Source organism: Solea senegalensis, linkage group LG16 (genome assembly GCF_019176455.1).
Source record: "Solea senegalensis isolate Sse05_10M linkage group LG16, IFAPA_SoseM_1, whole genome shotgun sequence".
In the NCBI taxonomy this organism is placed as follows: Eukaryota; Metazoa; Chordata; class Actinopteri; order Pleuronectiformes; family Soleidae; genus Solea; species Solea senegalensis.
The window spans coordinates 6,652,085-6,674,309 of record NC_058036.1 but is presented as its reverse complement, the minus strand read 5'-3'; the positions used below and the strand labels follow the sequence as shown (position 1 = coordinate 6,674,309).

General features: G+C 40.7%; 2 protein-coding genes and 1 long non-coding RNA gene across 5 annotated transcripts; 1 reads left to right on the top strand and 2 right to left on the bottom strand.

Annotated features, from left to right (window-relative positions):
- Positions 1 to 651: 651 nt before the first annotated feature.
- Positions 652 to 3,457, bottom strand: nkx2.9 (NK2 transcription factor related, locus 9 (Drosophila)). Its single transcript, XM_044046807.1, has 2 exons — positions 1,933 to 3,457; positions 652 to 1,541 (listed from the first exon to the last, which is right to left on the bottom strand). Exons 1-2 carry the CDS (start codon positions 2,096 to 2,098, stop codon positions 979 to 981), a joined length of 729 nt encoding a protein of 242 aa, XP_043902742.1. The 5' UTR covers positions 2,099 to 3,457; the 3' UTR covers positions 652 to 978.
- A 3,031-nt stretch (positions 3,458 to 6,488) lies between these two features.
- LOC122782503 lies at positions 6,489 to 14,416 on the bottom strand. Its single transcript, XR_006361926.1, has 3 exons — positions 14,364 to 14,416; positions 11,603 to 11,672; positions 6,489 to 6,854 (listed from the first exon to the last, which is right to left on the bottom strand). It is a non-coding gene; the product is annotated as an uncharacterized LOC122782503 (long non-coding RNA).
- Positions 14,417 to 14,653: 237 nt separating this feature from the next.
- On the top strand, positions 14,654 to 22,222 carry pax9 (paired box 9). 3 transcript variants are annotated; one of them, XM_044046831.1, is made up of 4 exons: positions 14,654 to 14,812; positions 15,367 to 15,981; positions 17,587 to 17,726; positions 21,196 to 22,222. In XM_044046831.1, the coding sequence occupies exons 1-4, from the start codon at positions 14,809 to 14,811 to the stop codon at positions 21,442 to 21,444; spliced, it is 1,008 nt and encodes a 335-aa protein (XP_043902766.1). In that variant the 5' UTR covers positions 14,654 to 14,808; the 3' UTR covers positions 21,445 to 22,222. The 3 variants fall into 3 exon arrangements, with proteins under 3 accessions (XP_043902766.1, XP_043902765.1, XP_043902767.1); XM_044046830.1 differs by lacking the exon at positions 14,654 to 14,812 and having other exon boundaries at positions 15,339 to 15,981; XM_044046832.1 differs by lacking the exons at positions 14,654 to 14,812; positions 17,587 to 17,726 and having other exon boundaries at positions 15,339 to 15,981.
- The last annotated feature ends 3 nt before the right edge of the window (positions 22,223 to 22,225 follow it).

Genomic DNA, 22,225 nt, shown 5'->3' with positions numbered 1-22,225 from the left:
GTGTATTTTAACTAAGAAACGTGAAGCAAAAATCTAAATGCAGTAAAAAGCTCTAAAAACCTCCTTTTATTTTAACCTGTTAAATGAGCATCTTCCTCCTGAGCTGGACCTGCTCAAGTTTCAACAAACACTTAAAATAATCATATTTTCTTCAGTATTCCAGGTATAAACCAGGCTGAAAACTCCGAATCACAAACAAAGTGAAGTGAAAAGAGGCTCATGAGCCCAGACGACAACACGGTGCTATAGTGAGAGATGTTTACTGGCCATCTATTCTTATGCTGAAGCAAATCCAGGCCCTTTAGGAGTGATGTTTGCTCAGCTTCTGGCTGCATAATTAGGTTCCTTTAACATTAGAAAAGACTCTGTGCCTCTCTCATGACCTGCTACACAGTTTAGATTTGACTAATTACATTTCATTTAGACTCAATTATCATATTTGAAACCATGGCACAGATTTAGAGCACATAAGAGAAGCAAAAAACTGTCCATTAATTAGCTGGAAATATGAAGATCCAGGTGTCTGAACTTCCAAAATGAAGCACATTATAATGTATCATAGAAAATATGTGAGCGATTTTATTAATACTTTTGTTCACAAATAGAAATACAATTAAAACATGTAAAAAAATAACATTATTATTCCTTCAAACATTCAGGCTATAATAATAATAATAATAATAATTATAAGAATTATAACAGCGTCCCGCCTACAGGGCTTTATTATTCACACAAACACACAGACACATTATCACAGAGGATAATTAGTAATAAAGAGGCTACAACATGAAGCCTGTGTATGAAGAAAAAAACACGCAAAATATCCAAAATAAAGTGTGCAAAAATACATTTTCTTCTATAGTGACAGAGAAATCTAAATGTTTAAGTTGCTGGGAATTCATTTATTTCTTTTTTTTTTTTGCTAAACATTCAGAAAACATTTGATGTCGTTCTAAATGAGTTTGTGCGTAATTGAAGTCACTTGAAGGAGTTAAAATGGACCGGCTCGCTCCAAAAGTCTCTCCAGGCCAATCTGGAAGCTGCTGCCGCGGCTGGAAAGTGCTGGTACCGGGGAGGAGGCAGGTGATAAGGCAGAGGGAAGGACACCGTCTGAGAGGACGCGGGGAGAAAAGCGCCTTTGTCCGTGTCCAGAACACAGGTGTGGAAAGGTTTCCCGTCGCGCACCAGAATCGGAACCACGAGCCTGCGCAGCAGCGGAGGAGGCGGCGCCGCGTCCGCGTCGTGCGGCGGCAGCAGCAGCGCTCCCTCCGCGCGGCCTCGCTTCATCTTGTAGCGGTGGTTCTGGAACCAGATCTTCACCTGGGTCGGGGTCAGACTGAGGAGCCGCGCCAGCTGCTCCCTCTCCGGGCCGGACAGGTAGCGCTGCTGCCGGAAGCGTCTCTCCAGCTCCAGAGTCTGCGCCTTGGAGAACAGAACGCGCCGCTTCTTGCTCTTCTTGCTCGTGTCTTGCTCCGAGTCCAGAGACGAGTCGTCCGGTTTGGTGGAGTCGGGAGAGGCCTCGAGGCTTCCTTCATCAGAGGCTGCAGGGAATAAACACAACAGGCTTTAGTCCGGGATTATACAGGAATAAAGACAAAATGACGCAGTGGTTTTCATCCTAATCTCACCTCAACTATGTCTGTTTAAAACACAGTGTCAACATAATAACATCTCATACTGTTGACGCATTAATGTTTCATTCCGTTTGTAAACATATAACTTTTTAACATACAATGATACACCAGTGATACAACAGTGTTTAAGTTACACTTTACAAACATATTTAACACTATTTCAGCGTTACAGTGAGGACATAGGTTATTTCAACATGTAAAATGTTAAATAATATCAGCATCGTTATCCTGTTTTTCTAATGTAGACACAGGTCCCTTCATTTAAAACTGCTAAATAAAAGCAGGTGATGCTACTCACACATGCAGGGGCTGCGGTCACAGTCCATCCAGGAGATGAAGGGCGAGCTGGAGGAGGAGGAGGAGGAGGAAGAGGAGGAGAAGTGCACCGGCACTGCCTCTGCGTCCTGCTCCGGCAAATCCAGGATGCTCCTGACGGAAAAACTGAACTTGGTCGGCGCAGCCATGCAGTCCTGGTTGGTTGGTTTGTTTGTTTGTTTGTTTGTTTTGAGGATGGAAATAAGCAAGCACTCGAGGTTAAGTCTGTCCGAGAAGGGTGGAGATTAAAAAAAAAGGAAAGGAAAGGAAAACACGACGGTGTCGGGGATCTTCTGTCCAAACAGCAGCTCTGTGTGCGCACTGGAGTCAGTGTTTACGCAAACAAACAGCGGGTCTGCGCGCTTATAAACCCTCCTCCTCCTCCTCCTCCTCCTCCTGTGTCTGTGCTGAGCACCTGAATGGCTGAAGTGCTGATGATGACGATGGTGGTGGTGATGATGATGATGATGATGAGGGCTGAGGCTCGGAGTAAAAGGATGAACTCACAGCGTCGACAAAAGCGCGAAGGAAACGCTCGTCATCGTTACAGATTCGTCCCCCGTATAATAGTGATTGTTGGGGCTGAATCACGTCTTGGGTGGCAACTGACAACACACAGACACACACACAGACACACACAGACACACACACACTCCTCCTCTCGTCCAAACAGCGTGTCCAGTATTTACATACAAAGTGAGCAATTAGTCTGAGAGTTGGTTTAACTAATGCGTCCATTAGAGGAGTATTAATTACAGGCGTGAGAACACGGAGGAGGATGTTCAAACATTTCCTCCACGAGAGTTTGTTTTTCCACTTGTTTCCCCTGAAACACTTCAGTTAAACTTCATCCCGGGAGATTTCAAATGTCAAACATGAGCTGAAACAGATACAGGTATTTAAAAACTATCCATTAAATGGCTTCAATAGGAGTAAAGGAACATTATTGGTGTATTTTATTTCAAAGTTAATTATCGAATAAATAATAATAACTTCTTCTACATGTTGGAGTGGAAACACACATGCCATTTTTTCATCACTAGAAATATCCTTATATCTCATTCCTTATGTTTTTTAAAAAGCGGAGTTAAAATCAGTTAAATGCTGCATTATTAAATACTTTTTAAATGTATTACTAGGAGATTAAAGATCAAATGTGAGATTCCAGAATTAAAACAAACATGATTTGTGCTGATTTATCTCACGTCAAATATTCCAGAACTCCTCCTGGATGATGTAGTATCGAATATATTTGATGAAATGACTTAAACTAAGTTTCCATCACTTAAAATGCTTATATTTACATTTCTAAAAGACATTGTATAGGCTTTCTTTTGCAGATTAATTGTTTGTTTGGGTGTCTGACAAAGACCGATCACTGCTGACAGGACACGATTCAGTAATGAAGATAAATCATCGATAATTAATGAAACTGTTGTTTTAAATCGAAAAACAGAAGGTAAATGAAGCTGAGGGTTGTTTTTTGTTGTTGTTGTTTTTTAAAAAGTAAATTAAAACGTTCACAAATTGTTTTTTGTTTTTTTTTCCCCCTTATGTAGAACTGGCACCAACAGGTGGACGCGTCCTTGGTTTGTCTCTAAAAACGCATTCAATGCAAAGTGTGAACGTTATTTATTTATCTGGTGTTGACTCGAGGCTCTTATCCACTTCAGTGGGGTTAACCCACGAGGCCGCGGAGCAGAGAGCTGGTGTCGGCGGGTGCTGGTGGTGGATCTGCCTCCTCTGTCGTCCTGGGTGGTCGCGGGGACAGGGGACACAAATACATGCCAACCAGCGGAGGGAACAAAAGGAGGAAAATGTAGCCCCGCGTCCGAGACCCGTTGGAAGCATTTGTTCCAGTCAAGATTTTGCATTTGTTCAGTCCCGCAATAATGCCTGATTGACGCCCCGGCACAATGTCCTTTAAGTTTGCAGGATAAATCCGAGCTTGTTCCGTGTTGTCATGGTTGTGAATGGAGCTGAAAAGGATCTGGGACACTATCTACTGCTCTGCGTCGACTCCAGCAAAGTCTATAGAGCAGCGCGATGTTCCATGTGTGATTTAGCACGTATTAAAATCTCCTTTAGATTTGATTTTGATGAGTAAAAGTCGCTGAAGCGTGTTATTCAGGCTCTCCTTTACGCACATTACGCACGGGGATACGAGTGGAAAAGACACATTTCCTGCTCCGTGATGACTTGACCTTTTCTTCTCTGACCTCAAACAGCAGCAGCAGCAGTGGATTACAGTACTGCAGGTTTGCTGCGTGGAGTGGATAGTTTACAGAGGGCACTCGATTGGAGAGCCAAAACACGCCAAAGGCAAAGAGAAGTCACGTCCAAAGAGCGGGAATTTTCTGTGTCCACAATGACCCCGAGCAGCAGCCTCTTAATCTGTTTGGCACAGAGAGCTGCCAAATATTTACTCTGCTGTTCACCTCACAATCCCCCTCCTCACACTATTATACTAGTGCTCACTTTTCTCAATTGATATTTATTACATTTCACACCAGAGCAATGGAGGGGGATGCTTTTCAGACAGGAAATGAATGCTATAGTACATCACATTTCTACTTATTATAGTTTATTCTTTACTTGGATTAGATTGGCTAATTGGATTATTGTGTGGCATAGAGATTAGATAGAGATCCAACACATCATTTCACTCCACTTGGTCATCACCAGTGCACCTGGATCATTTCTGGATTTTGAGACATTTCAAATGAAATAAAATGAAATGAAACAGTCTCCGGCCTCTTTAACAACGTCCTTTCCTTAATAAAATAAGATTAACACAGTTGACTCTTTATATTGAGATAATTATAAAGTCAGCCAAGGACGACAACAAACAACCACACTTGCTATTTTCTACGGCGAATAAACTCAACTTTATGGGTCAAAAATCATTGGTAATCCGTCTTTAACCCCGTTGAACCATCTGCGTGTCCAAACTCAACATAGCCGAATCAAACTGTGACCCTGTCTTGATTCTTATCGTCACCTTTCAAGTCACAATGAGGCTTGTGTCTCTGCCCAGTGCAGCATCACAGTCCTGCAGCTGCACCTGCTGCCACATGCTGTCCCCTCTCCTCTGTGCCTGTCCTGTAAATACCATTAGCATTTCTGGAGAGGGGCAGCGGGGGATAATTACTTTGGCCTCTGCAGCATCAGCAGCAGCATCAGCAGCAGCATCAGCAGCAGCATCAGCAGCAGCTGTGTGTTTGCAGTGAGAGTGTGACACAAAGTCAGGTTTGTTTGTCTGATGCTTCAAGACACAAAAGCAGCGTTTGTCGGCGGGACGGTGAGAGGAACGGGGGCCAAATTCTGCCGCATGAACAGAATCAGTGTCGCTGTGAAGTGTGTTTGGAGGTGTGGATTAAAAAAGGTGCTCAAAGTGTCAAAGAAGAAGCAACTAAATCATAGAATTTGTCCTTAACTTCTCAGCTGAGGCGTTTCCACTCGTGGTCACGTGATGATTTCATGTCTGTATGGGAAGAAACAAAGAAAAGTGAGCTATCATGAGTGTTGTTTGCAGTATCCTGGTTTTAAATAAAAAAGCTAAATTACACTTCATCCTTTTGAAGGACTTTTGACACAAATGCTTTAAAGTAAGGAAGTTCATTTCACATTTTCAAGACTTACCGTTCATATTTTCAGTATTACTTATCCTCCCGCCACTGTCTTTATGAAACGAGACCCTCTTTAAAACATCTCGACCTTCTTCAGTCACGTCCCACATGTGTGTTTTCATGACGAGTCCTGTAGAAACAAAGGGAAACATTACAATTATTAATAAATGGAACTATATAACACATGTGAACTCAACCTGCTGCTGCATTGTGGGATATTTTTGAGACGTGGTTGCCCTCTACAGGTCAAACAGATCCTCTTCATCTTCATCCCTCCCCCGACCGTCCACTCTCTGTGGATGAAGCTCAATAAATAAATAAATAAAAACAACAATACAATAAATACAGAATTAAGTCATTTAAAGGCTGATGGCAACAGGGATTATTCTGCACATTTCAGCCTTTATTTTCCTGAGGAGTGTTGGGTCATACATTTTGTGAATATTATAAATGAATAGACACAATAATTACTTATGTTGCAGCCTGAAAACGAGGAGGGGAGAGGGAGAAGAAGATGAGATAATAAGATAAGAGGAAGAAGATGAGATGAGATAAAGCCTTTATCCCCACAAAGGTAAATATACAGTATCAAAACAGTAAAGATAATAACTAACAAACATGCATTTCACATGTATAAATGTAGAAAATACAATCTATTCACTAATAAAATGGTAAAAAAAACAAAACACAAAGTAAATATTTTCTGACGCTTGACACTTCTGTGAAATGACAAAGCACGAGATACATGTTCCATAAACATCATTACAGTAAATAAAGTGAAATAAATAATAATAATAATAATAATAATAATAATAATAATTTAACTGTTCAGTCAAATCGGACAAACTCACTGTGAGTGTGGACGGTTGTTTGTCCCTGTGATGGACATGTCCGCCTTTCACTTTATGTCACCTGGGATTAGCACCAGCGCCAACCACGACCCTCATGTGGAGGACAAAGGGGTAGAAGACAGATGAATGCATGAATCATTTCACTGGCAATAACTCTTCATTTCAGATAAATTAAATACACAATATTTAGATGACACTCTGAAATCATCCACATGTTTCTCATTATTGTAGAAAATCATTTAATCTGCTATAATCTCTATCAATCTCAAGTCTTATATATTAAACTCATGTTCTCCTCATTCTGTTGGTTATACATTAAAGAAGAGTCCACAGTTCAAACCCATTTTCATTCTGATTACCTTTTTATGTGGAAGTGAGGAGGGGGGTGTCCACCAGATGGCGCCACTGTATTTGTAATAAACAAGCTGTGTGGTTGCAGTGTAGCAGCAGAACACACACACACACACATTCAGTTTCAGTGCGGATTTACTATAAAAACACGCACTTTTTCAGTCAACAGACAGAATTTCAGCACATTTAACAATGAAAAATTAAACTGTTGACAAAAAAACAATTCAAAGTTAAACCTAAAAACAAAAGCTGATCTGCTGCCTTAAAAAATAAGTAACTATTTAAACAGGTTGTTGTTTAACTTAAGACCATTTGCTGTTTAAACTTAATATATATACATATATATATATACATGAAATCAAGCAACCATACAGTGCTATTGTACATAAGTTGGCTATTTTAAGTTATATTGTGAAATTAACTATTGTTTTTATTCTTATACATGGCAAGTGTGTCTAAAGTGCAAATTTGTCAAATAAAATAATATTGTTAACACCGCTTGTGACAAATGTGGACTTTAAACACAAGTTTAAACACAGTTTTTTCAAGTGTCATTTATTAACTCGACTTAATTTTTACGTTAATGGTGCTGAAGAAACATAGGACACACGTGTGTAACATTGTTGTTGTTGTTCAAATTATTAAAAAGGACTTAAACAATAGTTCATTAATTAATCATTTAAACTTCAGAAATTGTTTGCAACACTTAAAGTTGAAGTTCCCCATTCACTCAACAGTTATTTCATCACTTGTTAACGTTGGTAAGTTATCGTGTTACTGTGTAACAACAAAACAAACGTAAAGTACACTTAAACTTAATGTACAAAGTACATTAAGACGGTAACTTTATTTTGAAAGAACTTCATTCATTTAGGTGTTGTTGTTTTTTTAATAGTTTGCTATTTTGTGTTTTTCTTTCTAGTTTTAACTCCTAACTTGTAAAACGTCCGTGTTTGACATGTGAGGCCTCGCGCTTCATCACTGACATACGTCACAGTCGTGTGTGTTTATGTGGATACTGCAGCCTATAGTGCGCGCGCAGTATAATCTAATCTAATCTAATCTAGTGTGTGTGTGTAATATACGCGCAGGTATGAATGACTCAACGGTTCCTCGGGGCTGCGGTGCGGCGGTGTGGTCCGCATCAACACCCCATTTGCACTTCTCCGCTTAAAGGAAACGCTGCGTAAAAGGCGCACGAAGGTTGCGCTCTGCGTCTTTCCCTCCGTCCTCTCTGTAGTGTCCTCGGCCCGGGGACAAAGCAAGGTCCAAATTATGGGCGGGGTGAAATATTTAATACTAATGGATGCCAGGTGCCAGACGCACAGATGTCAGAGTGATGTATGCCGAAAAGTGTCGTAAATATTGTTTTTTTTTTCCCCTTCTGCAGAGACTCTGAAACACGACTACACACGTCTTTAACCCGCGCTCGTCCTCATTAAGGCCGCACTAAAGTTACCGCGCCACTCAGCCTGGGAGGAGTGCTAACCTGCAGAAAGACTTATTATGGGCTGTAAAGGTTAAAGGGATAGTTCAGGGGGGGTTGAGGTGGTTGTGTGTGTGTGTGTGTGTGTGCGGCAGAGTCAGTGTGTTACATACAGTAGACACAGTATCAGGAGGACTGAGACATGACGGACACGGTGGGATTAGAGACATGTGTGGACAGGGACAGCAGAGGAAATGAAGAAAATGAAAAGATGCTATTTTTTAATATTTTCAGATTTTCTTGACACATTAAGAAGCTCCAACTCTGACACAGCGGTCACTTATCCATCGAGTGAGATGGACACTGTGGTCTGTGGTCCAGCAAAGATGATTCAATCCTCTACTGTAAATGCACAATGTTCGTGTTTACGTGACCTCTTCAGGCTCCATAACCACATAGTCCACCCAAGATGATTGATGACCTTTCCCTATAGCACCACCCAGTGGGCACAGGAAGCAACAGCAGTCGTGTCGTCTGGCAACAACCTAATCTTATGTTTCCTTCTTTTAGAAGATTAGGAAACAAATAAAATGTTTCTACATTTGCTATGGGCTTTGCAAAATGGCTCAACAGCGCCCCCTAAAGTCAGCTCATATAGCACCTGTGTGCAAAATTCAGTCAATGAACTGAACTACAGACTGAATCAGTACCACCTCATATAAAAAAACCTGAACTGTCCCTTTAATACCATCAGTGCAGGTTTTTATCAGGACAACGTCACTGATTTGTGCAGCTACTCTTAGCTTATAAAAGCCCTTAAAAGAGTTAACCCTCACCTTAACTATTCATTATCCAACCCTTAACTTAACCTGACTCACAATTCAAAACTTAGCCCCAAACTTAACTAACTCTGCCTCATTGGGACCAGGTTTGGGTCTCCATGAGGACTTCTGGCCCTGCCAAGGTCATAGTTTATGCCAGAAAAAAGGTCCTAAAGAGGCACAAATACAAGAACGCAAACACTGCACAAGCCACTCCGTGTGTGTTCTTGTATTTGTTGATTTGTGAGGACCAAAAACCTTTTTGGACATTTTGGCAAAGTGGGGACATTCGGGTCAAAGTGAGGACGTTTTTGGCACAATGAGGACATTTTGGCACAGTGAGGACCTTTGGGTCAAAGTGAGGACATTTTGGCACAGCGAGGACCTTTCGGTCAAAGTGAGGACACTTTAGCACAGTGAGGACATTTTGGCACAGTGAGGACCTTTGGTTCAAAGTGAGGACATTTTGGCACAGTGAGGACCTTTGGGTCAAAGTGAGGACACTTTAGCACAGTGAGGACCTTTGGGTCAAAGTGAGGACATTTTGGCACGGTAAGGATAAGGAGCTAGAGAATGTATTATGTCCTCACTATGGGTCCTCACTATGAATGAAGCGCAAAAGTGTGTGTGCGCGCGCGCCTGTGAAACCTGAAATCCCCGCGTGTCCTCGTCATAACCTGTCAGCAGCGTGGGTTGAATTTCCCGCAGGATCTGACTGGGAACAGTTTTTCGCCGCTCTGCCGAGTTTCCTGTGCGGATAATCTGCGGCTCTGCGTCAATTCTGTTCAGTTTGTTTTTAACCCGAATAGAATCAGCAGTAGCGGATTAAAACACAACCACTGAGTCTCATTGAAGTTCAACGGCCACATGTGAGATTATGTCAGAGATTATTCTTTTTAAAAAAAAATATAATTAATGTTTAATATTAGGACAATAAGACCACGTGACTCGTATAGATCAAATTACTCTCCATAAACAAAGTTGGGAAACTCCCACGAGAGCATTATCCTCAACATGTTTGCCTATAATATGTGTGTGTGTGTGTGTTTTTTTAAAATATCACCCCTTAAATCGGACTGTTTTAGGGAATAATGGACAAACAACTCACACGTTGTTTGTTGTCTGTATAGAAATATTGTTAAAAAGGTAAAAAGCCAAATTAAAAGTATAAAAGGCAACATTAAAAAAAGTTAAATGTCCACTTCACAACCATGTAGACTTTTAAATGTGTTAGTCATTTTTACTTTAATGACTTTACTGCTCGTGCAGCTCGTGAATCTCCTCTCGGGATCAACAAAATTACAAATGTTATTAAAGGTCAAATCAATAAAGAAAAACACACAACGCTACTTTTTCCTAGTAAATTACATTTTCTATCAATAACCTGAATAAACAAAACCTGAAAAATGTAATAAATGATGTCTTTATTGATGTTCACTGATTTGTGTTGTTTGTTTATTAAGGGAAAAAAACGCAATTTCTAAGCAGCTTAAGAAAAGTTTCAGGAATCGTTAGCAATAAAAGTGAGAACATAAATATTGGCGAAGAGCAAGAGTTCTGAATCATCTTCATTTTAGTAAATAAAAGCATTTATTTACTTATAAAGTCGCGGCACGTTGGGCATTAATTGTTGACTTATGAGGACACTAATAACTGAAGGACGTCGAAAAGTAAAAAAATATTAAAAGTGAAAAAAAAAATTAGATTTTCGTTAGATTTTGGTTCCTTTTGTTGCAGCTCGTGCACATAATTATTCACCAAATATATTTGATCATTGTGGATCATAATAGAGGAGACTTTTATATCCAGACTCTCCTTTCGATCAGAACTCATTTACCTTCTTTATTTATTTTGTTCCTCGTGTTTTCACTTGTTGAACGAGTGACTTCATAAGAAAAGGTGGTTTAGTGACGCACACGCACGAGATACTTCAGATGGGAGTGTCATATTAGGTGTGTGTGTGTGTGTGTATTTGCAGAAACAATGATATTGTCAGGACCTGTAGTCCTCATAGAGACCAAAACCTGGTCCTAATGAGACAGAATCGAATTTCTGAGGAATTTAAGTTCAGGATTAGGATTTATTAGATGTATTATTTAATAGGGTTAGCAATAACACTTGGTTTAAGATGTTAGCAGCCAGTGCAGTGTCCTCATAAGAATAGTTGCACAAACCTGCGAGTGTGTGTGTGCGCGTGTGTGTGTGCGCGCGCGGCGAGACAGAGAAATGTAAGAGTGGAGCCGCCGTGTGATTTATTATGATTTATAATTGTGGTGTTTAACAAGAGCAGACAGTCGGGTTGTTTTTTTAAACGTCTCACTCAAGTCTGAGTTTCTTTATTATTATCATTATTATTATTATTGTTTTGTTTAATCACTGGAACAGATGAAGATGTTGCTCATCTCTGACTCTAATCTCATTTCAGTCACGTACACGTTACAAATTCACCTGGAAAAAGTGAAGTATAGATGAATTTAGTTTAGAGTGTGGCCTGAACTATACTTCTTCTTCCTCCACCATCTTAATTCAGTATTTGTTTCTACCACATTACAAACAATAACGAGGGAACTTTCACCTGAAGGGAAGTTATAGTAGAAGAGTAAACTTCCACAAAGCAGAGCTTGTCTCCAGCCACGTGAGCACACCTGTGAACACAAACAACAACACACATGAACACAAACCATCTCGAAATATGATAGAGCTCAAATCATCAGGTGAGTTCAACCGAAAACATGTTTATCTAAAAGCCAAGAAAATGATCTTTTCTGAAAAATAAACACTGCAGGTTACTTTATACTTCCATTTAAGGAAGTCAAATAGGTGTGTTAATAATGGTTATTTACAAAAACGGCCGTCACGCATTAAGTCACAGTGGAGACGCTCTGCGTGTCTCATCTGCCTCAGCATCAATCGCGTAATCCAGACTAACACAGCTGGGATGATCAGGGAGTAAGTGAAGAATATATATATACACATTTATGGTAGCATAACGAGATAATGTAATTATTATTATCATTCAAACTCAACAGTTATTAATAAATAATACAATTATAAACAATTACTACACCGTTACTAACGCCACTGCTACAACTGATAATAATAATAATAATAATGGGTGAAAATAGAGCAATGTATTTTTGACTGTAATAAATGCAATATTGAAATTCTATAACGATATTTTCAACAACCAGGTGTGCAGTGACGTCATCATCGCGATAAACACGTGTTCGTTTGTTTGTTTTTCCATATATGGTGCGTCACGTGGGATATTTATCATATGATAAATTGGGGGGGGCGGTGGGTGACCTCTGACCCACACGTGCCGTGTTGGCCTCGCGTTGCTTGGGCCTCAGAGAGAAGCTCCTCGGTGGAAACAAGCCGAGCGTGTTTCCCACTCCGCGGCAAACATCATCCCGAGAGGACGCGTTAGCAGCGTGGGCCGGTGAGCGGACACGCAGGGGGAAAATAAATAAATAAATAAATAAATAGAAATGTGTCCACTAATACATGCAACCTGTTTGCAAATGTAAATAAAGTAAGTGCGTTAAAAACTGATTTGCATCTCCTTAGAAGAGCGATCTAATCTGTAATCTGTGCTCCGTAATCTCTGCAACTCCAGATTTGTAAAACACCATACTTTCTGCACTTGTATAACATCATACACAAGAAACCAAGTTTTCAAAAGCTTGATTCATTTAATTTAGCAAATCTTAATGTAATATATTATATATATAATAATTTAAATAATCTGGTAATATGAAGGTGTATGGTGGAGTTCAACTAGGATTTTTAAAACAGCAGGTCAATTTTGAGTTTTTACGTTTTAACACCTTAACATTTGTGAGTGAGTATTGACTGTTAAATATGATTACATTACTTTAACTTTTCAAAAGTTAAAGTCTGGAGTGAATTTCCTCCAAGTGACTAACGTTCATTTAACTCACGTCTGTACATTTTGAGGTCAAATTAAACAAAATAGGAAAAAAAGTAAAAGGAAAAACAGAAACAATAAAACTACTATGACTTAAAATAATTTGTTGTTTTTTTTTCCTCATTGAAAGTCTTTGTTTTCATGACACAGGGTAATACAGTTTGAAACAACTTCACCTTCTAGAATCAAGCTAAGTTGACTTAATCTTTTTTAAAGACTGGGAACTTTCGATTTTAAGTTTAAACACTTGGTGTTACAGAGTATAATGAGTTTACGTTCCAGTAGCACACACACACACACACACTCCTCAGCTGTGTGTGTGTCTCAGTGTTTAATGTCAGCAGAGGGTTGTTTTTCTTTTGTTGTTTTTTAAACAATACACCCAAAAACTGTTGGTTTTGTTGGCGTTTACATTGACGCTGATCCCTGTAGGTCGTTCACTCACGCGCTGTGGCCATTTTGGAAGGAAAAAAAAGAAAAGAAAGATATGACACGAGAAAACCCAAAGCATGTGTCAAATGTGCAGAGGGTGGAGGCGCAAAGTTATGGCGTGTGTTTGTTTCTCGTGTCGGGAAGCAACAAATCTTCCTTATTGCTTTCAAATGGGGGCTTTTCTGTAGCCGGCGCATGTGTGCGGAGGCCGCAAATAAGCACAGATAATGTCCCCTTTTAACGGTATTTTACCGCATGAGAACTCATGTAAAGGTTAAAGTATATAACGAGTCGCTTCTTTATCATACATCAACTCTAAAAAGGCGCATATATTTGGGCGCTTAATGTGCGTAATTGGGCAAAAAATATAAGTACAACAATTGGCCTGTCCGACGCAAATCAAGTGGTCTCGTGCCAATATGATAACAGATGAAATTATCGGGATAAAATAAATTAAAATGACAGTGTGACGTTTGTTTCACAGTCGTCAAAATAAATCAACTACTGTTTTTTTGTTCTTCGTGGCAGACACATTCCAAAAAACGCCGGGGCTGTTTTCACGCATTAGTGGATGGATCATAATCCTCCATGTGCACGCGGACACACAATTTACCAACATCGGGTCAATTAAGTTATTTAAAAGTAATCAGTCACTGCCCCCCATTTCCTTAATGGTGCCATTTAAAAGGCAGAGGTGAAGGTTGGTGTAGTGGAGCGTAAAAGCCACCCAGAGTCAAGTTTCCCGCCGTTTTGTTTTCATAGTAGAAGCAACCATTTATTTTACCATTTGTTTCAATAAAAATATTTTTTTTTTTAAAAAAGAAGAGATTTCGTGTGAAAGTGTCAGTATTTTCAGTGTGACATTTTCCCTCGTGATGTTCCGGATGTTGTTCTGCGCGCGTCATTGTTCCTGTGCCACATCTAAGTTGATCCAAGATCTAATCCAAAAATCTTGATATGGCTTTCTACTCACCCTGTCTGTCTCAATAACAAACGCGCTCATGGTGGTATGTCCCCAGCTTCTGCATGATGGAAGAGAGCGGGATGAGGAGGAGGAGGAGGAGGAGGATGAGGAGGAGGAGGGGGGGTGTCCCTGTGGACTTGTCATGTCAAACTTTCTGCGCCAATGGAAACTCATTTCCGCGTAATCTCGGAACTCTTCGGCAGCGCGCAGCCAATCGGCGGCCGAACAGAGTTGGAGGTCCGGCCTCCAGACTGGAGCGGATTGAAATGTAAGTCTGTCTCCAGCGCCGTCAGGAAACAGATCGAGAATTGTGTCCCTCTTGTTCCTCCTTATATCGCACGGGAAAAGGTTTTCTTGGACGCGGTTTTGGACAGTGGACACGCTGGACGCGGAGCAGGATCCACGCAGGAGGCACAAACCGGACACCGTGTTCTTCATTTGCGGGTTTAACACTATGGGTGAGTTCAGTTTTGGATCGTTTGTTTTCTTTCTCTTTCTTTCTTTCTTTCTTCTTGTTGTCAGTGATGCAGCAAATGGTCCTCTGCCCTGCAGAGACGAAGGGGACATGGCGAGGACGTCGTCTGTCTGCGATGTTGACTGTTTACAGTGTTATAGTTGTTATTGTGTGCAGGAGTCAGCGGAGTGGATTAGTGCACGCGTCAGTTACGCACGAGTTTTTGACGGTGACTCCTGAACATTTGAGTAAAGTTGAGCTTCTGTGCAAAACAGCGATAACTGCGCGGAAACTTTAACACTTTATAACTGCACACAAGTGACAAAGTGCTGCTTTTAAAGTCTACAGAAGTTTGGTAAATGCGATTTCATCTCGAAAGGACGAGCCTTTGCGTAAATTCCACAACAAATTGTTATTATAAATAGCTTATATTATTATTTGAGTGGCAAACCGTTGGTATAATTAGAATAAACAGTATAACATATTAATACAGGAGAATAAAACGTCATGGATGTCAGCAGAAATCTCACATGTTCATGTGTTTGTTTTTAACACCAGAACCAGCCTTCGGTGAAGTGAACCAGCTCGGCGGTGTTTTCGTGAACGGCAGGCCGCTCCCCAACGCCATCCGGCTCCGGATCGTGGAGCTGGCGCAGCTCGGGATTCGACCCTGTGACATTAGCCGGCAGCTGCGCGTCTCTCACGGCTGCGTCAGTAAGATCCTAGCCCGCTACAACGAGACCGGTTCCATCCTCCCGGGCGCCATCGGAGGCAGCAAGCCGAGGGTCACCACGCCCACCGTGGTCAAGCACATACGGACATACAAGCAGAGAGACCCGGGGATTTTTGCCTGGGAGATCCGGGACAGACTACTCGCCGACGGGGTATGCGATAAGTTCAACCTCCCCTCCGTGAGCTCCATCAGTCGGATCCTGCGCAACAAGATCGGGAATCTGTCCCAGCAGGGTCAGTACGAGTCGGGGAAGCAGGCGCCTCATCCGCCGCCACAGCCAACGTTACCCTACAACCACTTATACTCGTACCCGACATCCAAAGTGCCCACTCCCCCTGGCATGCCCACGCTTCCCGGACACATGGCCATGCACAGGATATGGCCTTCCTCGCACTCTGTGACTGATATTCTGGGGATTCGGTCTATTACAGAGCAACAAAGTAAGCACGGCTGCACGGAGGGCGCTCACTTCTATTTATCCAACCTTTGAAGGGCTTTTACGCACAAAAGTGCCAATGTGTGTGTCTCTCTCTCTGTGTGTGTGTGTGTGTGTGTGTGAGAGAGAGAGAGGGAGAGAGTCTGTGAGTTACTGTTTTACATTTTCACAAGTATCGTCACCTAATCCCGTTAGTGTCTGAAATAATCCCGTGCGCATTTGTGCCATTTCACGCCGCGTCACTTCTATGAAAACTAACACCGCCCGAACGGCCTAACATGGCAAGTAAATGATCCTTACGCGCCATCCTATAATCACATATATGCTCTGAAAGCTGCTGATAGCGATTAGAGAAAGGGAGGCAGGTTCGCTGCAGTGGAAATTAAGAGGCGGATGTGGAATAGAGCGAGATTAAGTGGGTATTTTTTTTAGGGAGACAGACATTTTGTTCAGATGATTTTCACTGTTTGAGGCCTAAAATTAAGTCTGTTCACATGAACACACATGTGCTGCTGCTGCTGCGTGTGTGTGTGTGTCACATGCAGGTAAAAAGGCCCACACCAGTAACTCTGGCTCGCACAAAGACCACGACTGTTGTGGAAACAGTGAAACAGGATCCGGCATAAATCAGTGTTAATGGTCGGCTCGGCTGTTGTGACAGGGATTTTTCTTGCAGCGCGTTGTTTTGCAGAGGCGCGCGGAGGAGAAGAAGAAGAAGAAGATGTGCTGTCACTCCTTACTTTAGTCCGTTTTGCTGCTGCTGTTTCTGCTGCTGCTGTTGTCAGGATCCACAGATCTGCAAACACTCCACGGGCTTCTACACTATAAGAGAAATAGGTTTAGATTAGAGAGAACTCACACGGAGAGAGTGTGTTTTTTTCCACAGTGTCTCCTTGTGTGCAAACATTGTGTGCATGATTAGCAGATGTTTGTGTCAGGTTTCAACTTTTTAAACCCAGTTTTATTTGTGAATTGAGTGCGTAATTTTTTAAAAATATTTTAAAGCATTAGTTATTCTACGTAAAAAAAAAAATTACACATTCACGGTGTATAAAAACTGTCTGCTGGGAATTTGATTTAATATCCATCACACACACACACAAAAAGAAGGGAAACGGCGGAAGTAAATTTACTTTAAACGACGTTTTAGTGGAGTGAACTCGACCCCCCACAGACTGATCTTATCTGTAACTGGGCCTCGATCTGATCCTCAGGATTAAGCACAAAAGAATTATAATTTCCTGTTTTACTCCGTTTGAAAAAAATAAATACTAATAATAATAATAATGGCGATTTTTCACAGTAATTAATGTTCTCAGTCAGGATCAGGAAAACAAACGGGAGGCCTGATAAAAGATTAAAGGTCAGATAAATGAGTGAAGATATGATCTTTAAACACACAGGGGAACAAATAGATTAATATTTAAATATTTCACTGACAAAGATTAAAATATGGTACACGAGTGTGTGGAGTAAGAATTTAATGTCATGAGTTTTATTTACTCATGACTAATGTTCTTCTGTGCTGTGCTCTTCTTTATTTTTTTTTATATCTTCATTTATTTGACCCTCTCTGACTCCGTTCTCTTCTGTCTCTTTTGCTCACCAGTTAGTGACAGCGCATCCTTTCACAGCGCCAAACTAGAAGAGTGGAGCGCAATAAACAGGACTCCTTTCCCCGCAGCGAGTTCTCCACTAGTCAGTGGCGTGGATAAAGCGCATTTAGAACCTGACGCAAAATACTCACAGGTACATAATTCTCATTTTTACATCAACTGCACAAAACTAAAAAAAAAACTAAAAAACAACACAAGTGATAATCGTGGGATTCACATAATTTTAAATTATAATCTAATAATTTAGTGGCCTGGAAATAACGCGCTCCAGCTTCATATATATATATTTTTTTATGATTCACTTCTGGCTGTATTCGGTGTGACCACTTCCTGTGCGCCACTGCTGCTATACATGAATAATTATGTGTAAATTATTGTGCAATTAGGGTTGAAGAGGTTTGAATAGTTTCACTTATGCACCTTTTTTTAAAAAAAATATATATAATTATTAAAAATCCCTCCCCCCCGTCTCTCCTGTTCATGGAACCATAAAAAAATGTATAGAATCTCCCCGCTAAATTAATTTAATAGTTTATTTGAAATAAATGGAATTTAATTTGGTTTAATTATGTGCACAATTTGACCCAATTTATTGTTGCACACACATACTGTATGTGTGTATGTATGTATATATACATATATATGTATATGCACACACACACACACATATATATATACATACATATATACACACACAAACACACACTAATGTAAATATCGATTACTATATCGAGTAAGATGATAGTGCATGATAAATACGCACTATCATTATTATTATTGTTATGTTAGACAGAAATGATGGAATTAAAATATATGATACACCTACTTTTAAAAAGTTACAACACTTAAACAACTCGACTACAGATGATACTATGATATTACACGATACATTCACCGAGCTTATTTTAAAAATAATAATAATTGTACTAGCAAATAATAGATACATGTGTTAATTATCACTGAGAAAACAAGAGTCAGATAATAAATAAAGAAATAAAAGCAGCATCACAACCAACTCATTTCACACACTAACAATATTTAAAGGATAATTCTGGCATGTACCTTTACAAACAAACACGTTGTTTGTTTTTACAACAACTATAGAGGAGTGTGTTGACAGCGTGGGCACGCGCGCGCTTCTCATTTTGACAGGGCGCGCGCTTTTTTTTTTTGGTTAAACTTCAACACTTATTTTTGTCCACTTTGATCAGGACACAGGCGGCGGCGACAACAACAACAAAAACAACAACACAAGCGAGCCATTCATTAGAGACAACAACAAGACCATAAATGACAGCGTTAATAAAGAAATAAAAGGAGCAGTGAGGGAGTGAGTGAGTGAGTGAGTGAGGGAGGACGAGCACAGTCATGTGTTTGTCAGACTGAGACATAAAACACAGACATGTCGTGCAGGGATCGCGTTAGAAGACAAACAAACAACAAACAAACCGCCAGTTATTTACTTCCTCATTTCAAAGTAAAAGTCGTGCTTTTTTAACAGCTGGAGGCATCATATAAATATATAGATTTCTTTTTTTTTTTAATGTCAAGCATCAGGAGGCTTCTCTCACACTGACTTGAATAAGGCCAAGGCGAACAACAATAAATAGACACATAAAACAAACACAATTAAATAAAAACAAATACAACATAAAATAATATTTTTTCAGTCCTCACAAATATTTTTTTTAAAAATATTTACTATTTTTTAAAAAAGAAAACGCATAGTAACTCACTTATTTCTGACTGAAATGCGTTTGACTGTTGACGTAATTTCTGTGATTTATTTAAAATGTATGTAAATGAGACCAGATCGTGAACATAAGGATTATTTGAATAATTAACGCCAGGTATTCTCCAGCTTGGTTTAGCGTCACAATCAAGCTCTTTATAATACTACTACTACTACTACTCATAATTATAAAAGATCAACATAACACATTTGACAGCAGCTAAACAAAATTCAGTTTCTATTCAAATTCTGTACTATTATTATTGTATAGTCAATTATTTTGACTTATTTAAATCATATTTATACATGTGAGGTTATTAGATTATAAGTAAATGGTATGTTTGTGCATATATTTGAGAAATGTTTGCCTATACAAACCACTTTTCTACTATGTGGAAATTCTAAAACATAATTTAGAGGTGGACAAAATAATGTATAAGTGTGTGTGTGTGTGTGTTGACATCGAGCTTTGGATTATGGGCAAAGTAATTATATATATAAAAAAATATTTTAAACAGGTAAAAGTCAGTGGAGCAATAATAATAATAAGTTGTACTATGACTGAGCTCAGTGATGACACACCAACACCCACTCAGACACCCACAGTCACCCGACACACCCACAGTTACCCGACACACCCACAGTTACCCACACACACAGTTTGAATGAGCACCAGTGTCAGTCATTTCTCATCCCTGTGTCTCTGCCAGTCAAGCTGCTGCTGCTGCTGTTCAAATAAGTCAGGGGACGAGAAAAGGATCCTAAATGTAGAAAATAATTGTCAGTAGTCGCAGACCACCCAGGACCAGAACTTCAGCCTCTCTGTTCAAATGCTTTGGTGAATTCCTCCAGTTAAGTCTTGTCGCCGTGCCAGAGGAGAAGCAAAAAAAAAAAGCCCATTCATGCTTTTAAAACTCCACGCTCGCCTCCGTCTCTATCATATTTCCCCCTTTTTCCTGCCCTTTCACTCTCAATCTCTCATGACATCTGTTTTGTGGCCCACCAACCGCCCCCCCACCCCCCAAACCCCGACCACTCCGTCTCCCATCGTCTGGCATAGTCTATCAACGTCCATTTTTTGGGGGCAGAAACCAAGGCCCATGTCCAGACGGCCTATCGTGCATGTATGTTTTTTTTTTTTGGAAACACATGTTTAATATGTTCTGAGGCATGAGAGCACATAATTGATCATCCATACTTTCATCAAAAATTGGAGGGGTGTGGGGATTTATGTGGCGGCTGTGAAGTTAGAATTCAAGTCTCTGCTGTTTATAATTCAACCGTCACTTCTCCTTTCACTTTTGCTTCAGCTTTTTTCCATTACACCTCAGCTGCTTTGTGTGTGTGTGTGTGTGTGCGTGTGTGCGTCCACCTGGGTTAGAGTCACGAAATAACAGCAAACATTTGAGGTCTTTCCTTTCAACAGTCTCTCATCTGACTGTTTAAGGAGGCAAAATATGTCTCTGTTTGGCTGAAAAATGGGAAAAACAACAGAGGGCCGAGCAACGATTCAATACGCATCGATATCTAAACTAAACGATGCCAATTGTATCAAATAAATTCCAAAAAAAACCAGCCTTTTTTCTGGTTTACATGGGCCATGTGACACTAGCCTCTCAAAATCACACAACAGACTTCTGAAACATCACTTCCTGCACGGCTCCAAAACAGCCAATCACCACCTCCGTTAGATCCTGGTTAAAGAAAATTCTGTGTGCTTATTGGCTCGCTCACACTGATGAGAACGACTCCTTAGGGAACACAATTTGATATTGAGTGATAACACGTGAGTTGATCTGGAGAAGGTTTGAAGTATTTCTGATTTAATCCACACCCTCACAGTCTAATCTGGCTTCTCTGTCGTCCACAGACGCCGAGTGGCTTGCCCACAGTGAACAGCTATGTCACAGCGCCCAGCATGCCTCCCTACCACCCTCCCACCCGAGTGTCACCCTACACGGGGTACAGCGCCACCACGTCGGCCTATGCGACCGGAGCCACATGGCAGCCGGCCAGTGGCAGTGCTCCATCGCCCCACAGCTGTGACATCGCCGCCCCACTGGCCTTCAAGAGCATGACAGCCGGGCACGACGCCGTCCACCAGGTCACAGTGCAGTGACGTCAGCCAGCAAAGACTGACGGGACGGAGAACGGAGGTGAAGGGTGGCGCGTGGCCGACGAGAGAGAAGACGCCACTTGGGTTCCCACGTGGCTTCATTTCAAATCCCACTGCCTCAGTTCTCACAGGGGACTCAATCCCAGGATTGTGTCGTCAGGCCAAAGACACAAGGAATAAACTGTCTTTTTTCTTTCTTTTTTTTTTACTACAAACACGTGTGAAAGAACTTGCAGGACAGGTGTATTGAAGGACTGATGCATGACTGCTTCTCCATCCATCAACACAATTCCTCCCAGATTCTTTACTGCAACACTTGTGCTGCAAATGTCTTTGGGGCAAAGCGGGGTAAAGTATAACTTCCAAGAATGAGCAATGACAGAAGTGGGGGAAAAGTAAACCTTTGCATTTGTGTTTTCAGGGTACTTATAAATTGCTTTTTTTTTTCTTTTTTTTTATGTGTGTGTGCGTTTGTTTTATGCTCTTTTTATGTTTTGATAAAAAAATAACTCGTCCTATGGTGCATTGTTTTCCCCACCTCTGTAAAAGAAAATGTAGCCTATATGCAGGAGCCCCGTGCAGGGAGAACTTTTATTTATTAGATTAAAAAAGGTACGTTGAATGAAGTGCAATTAGCCTCGCAGACAGCGCGGCAACTTCCGCGCGCGTTTAGACTAAATTGGCTTTGGTCGGACGTTTGGAGTCGCGAAGCATTAACGGTTGACAAATGTTGCACAATGAAATTGAATGTATCTTATTAAATTGTTTGGCTGTAAAAGTGGTT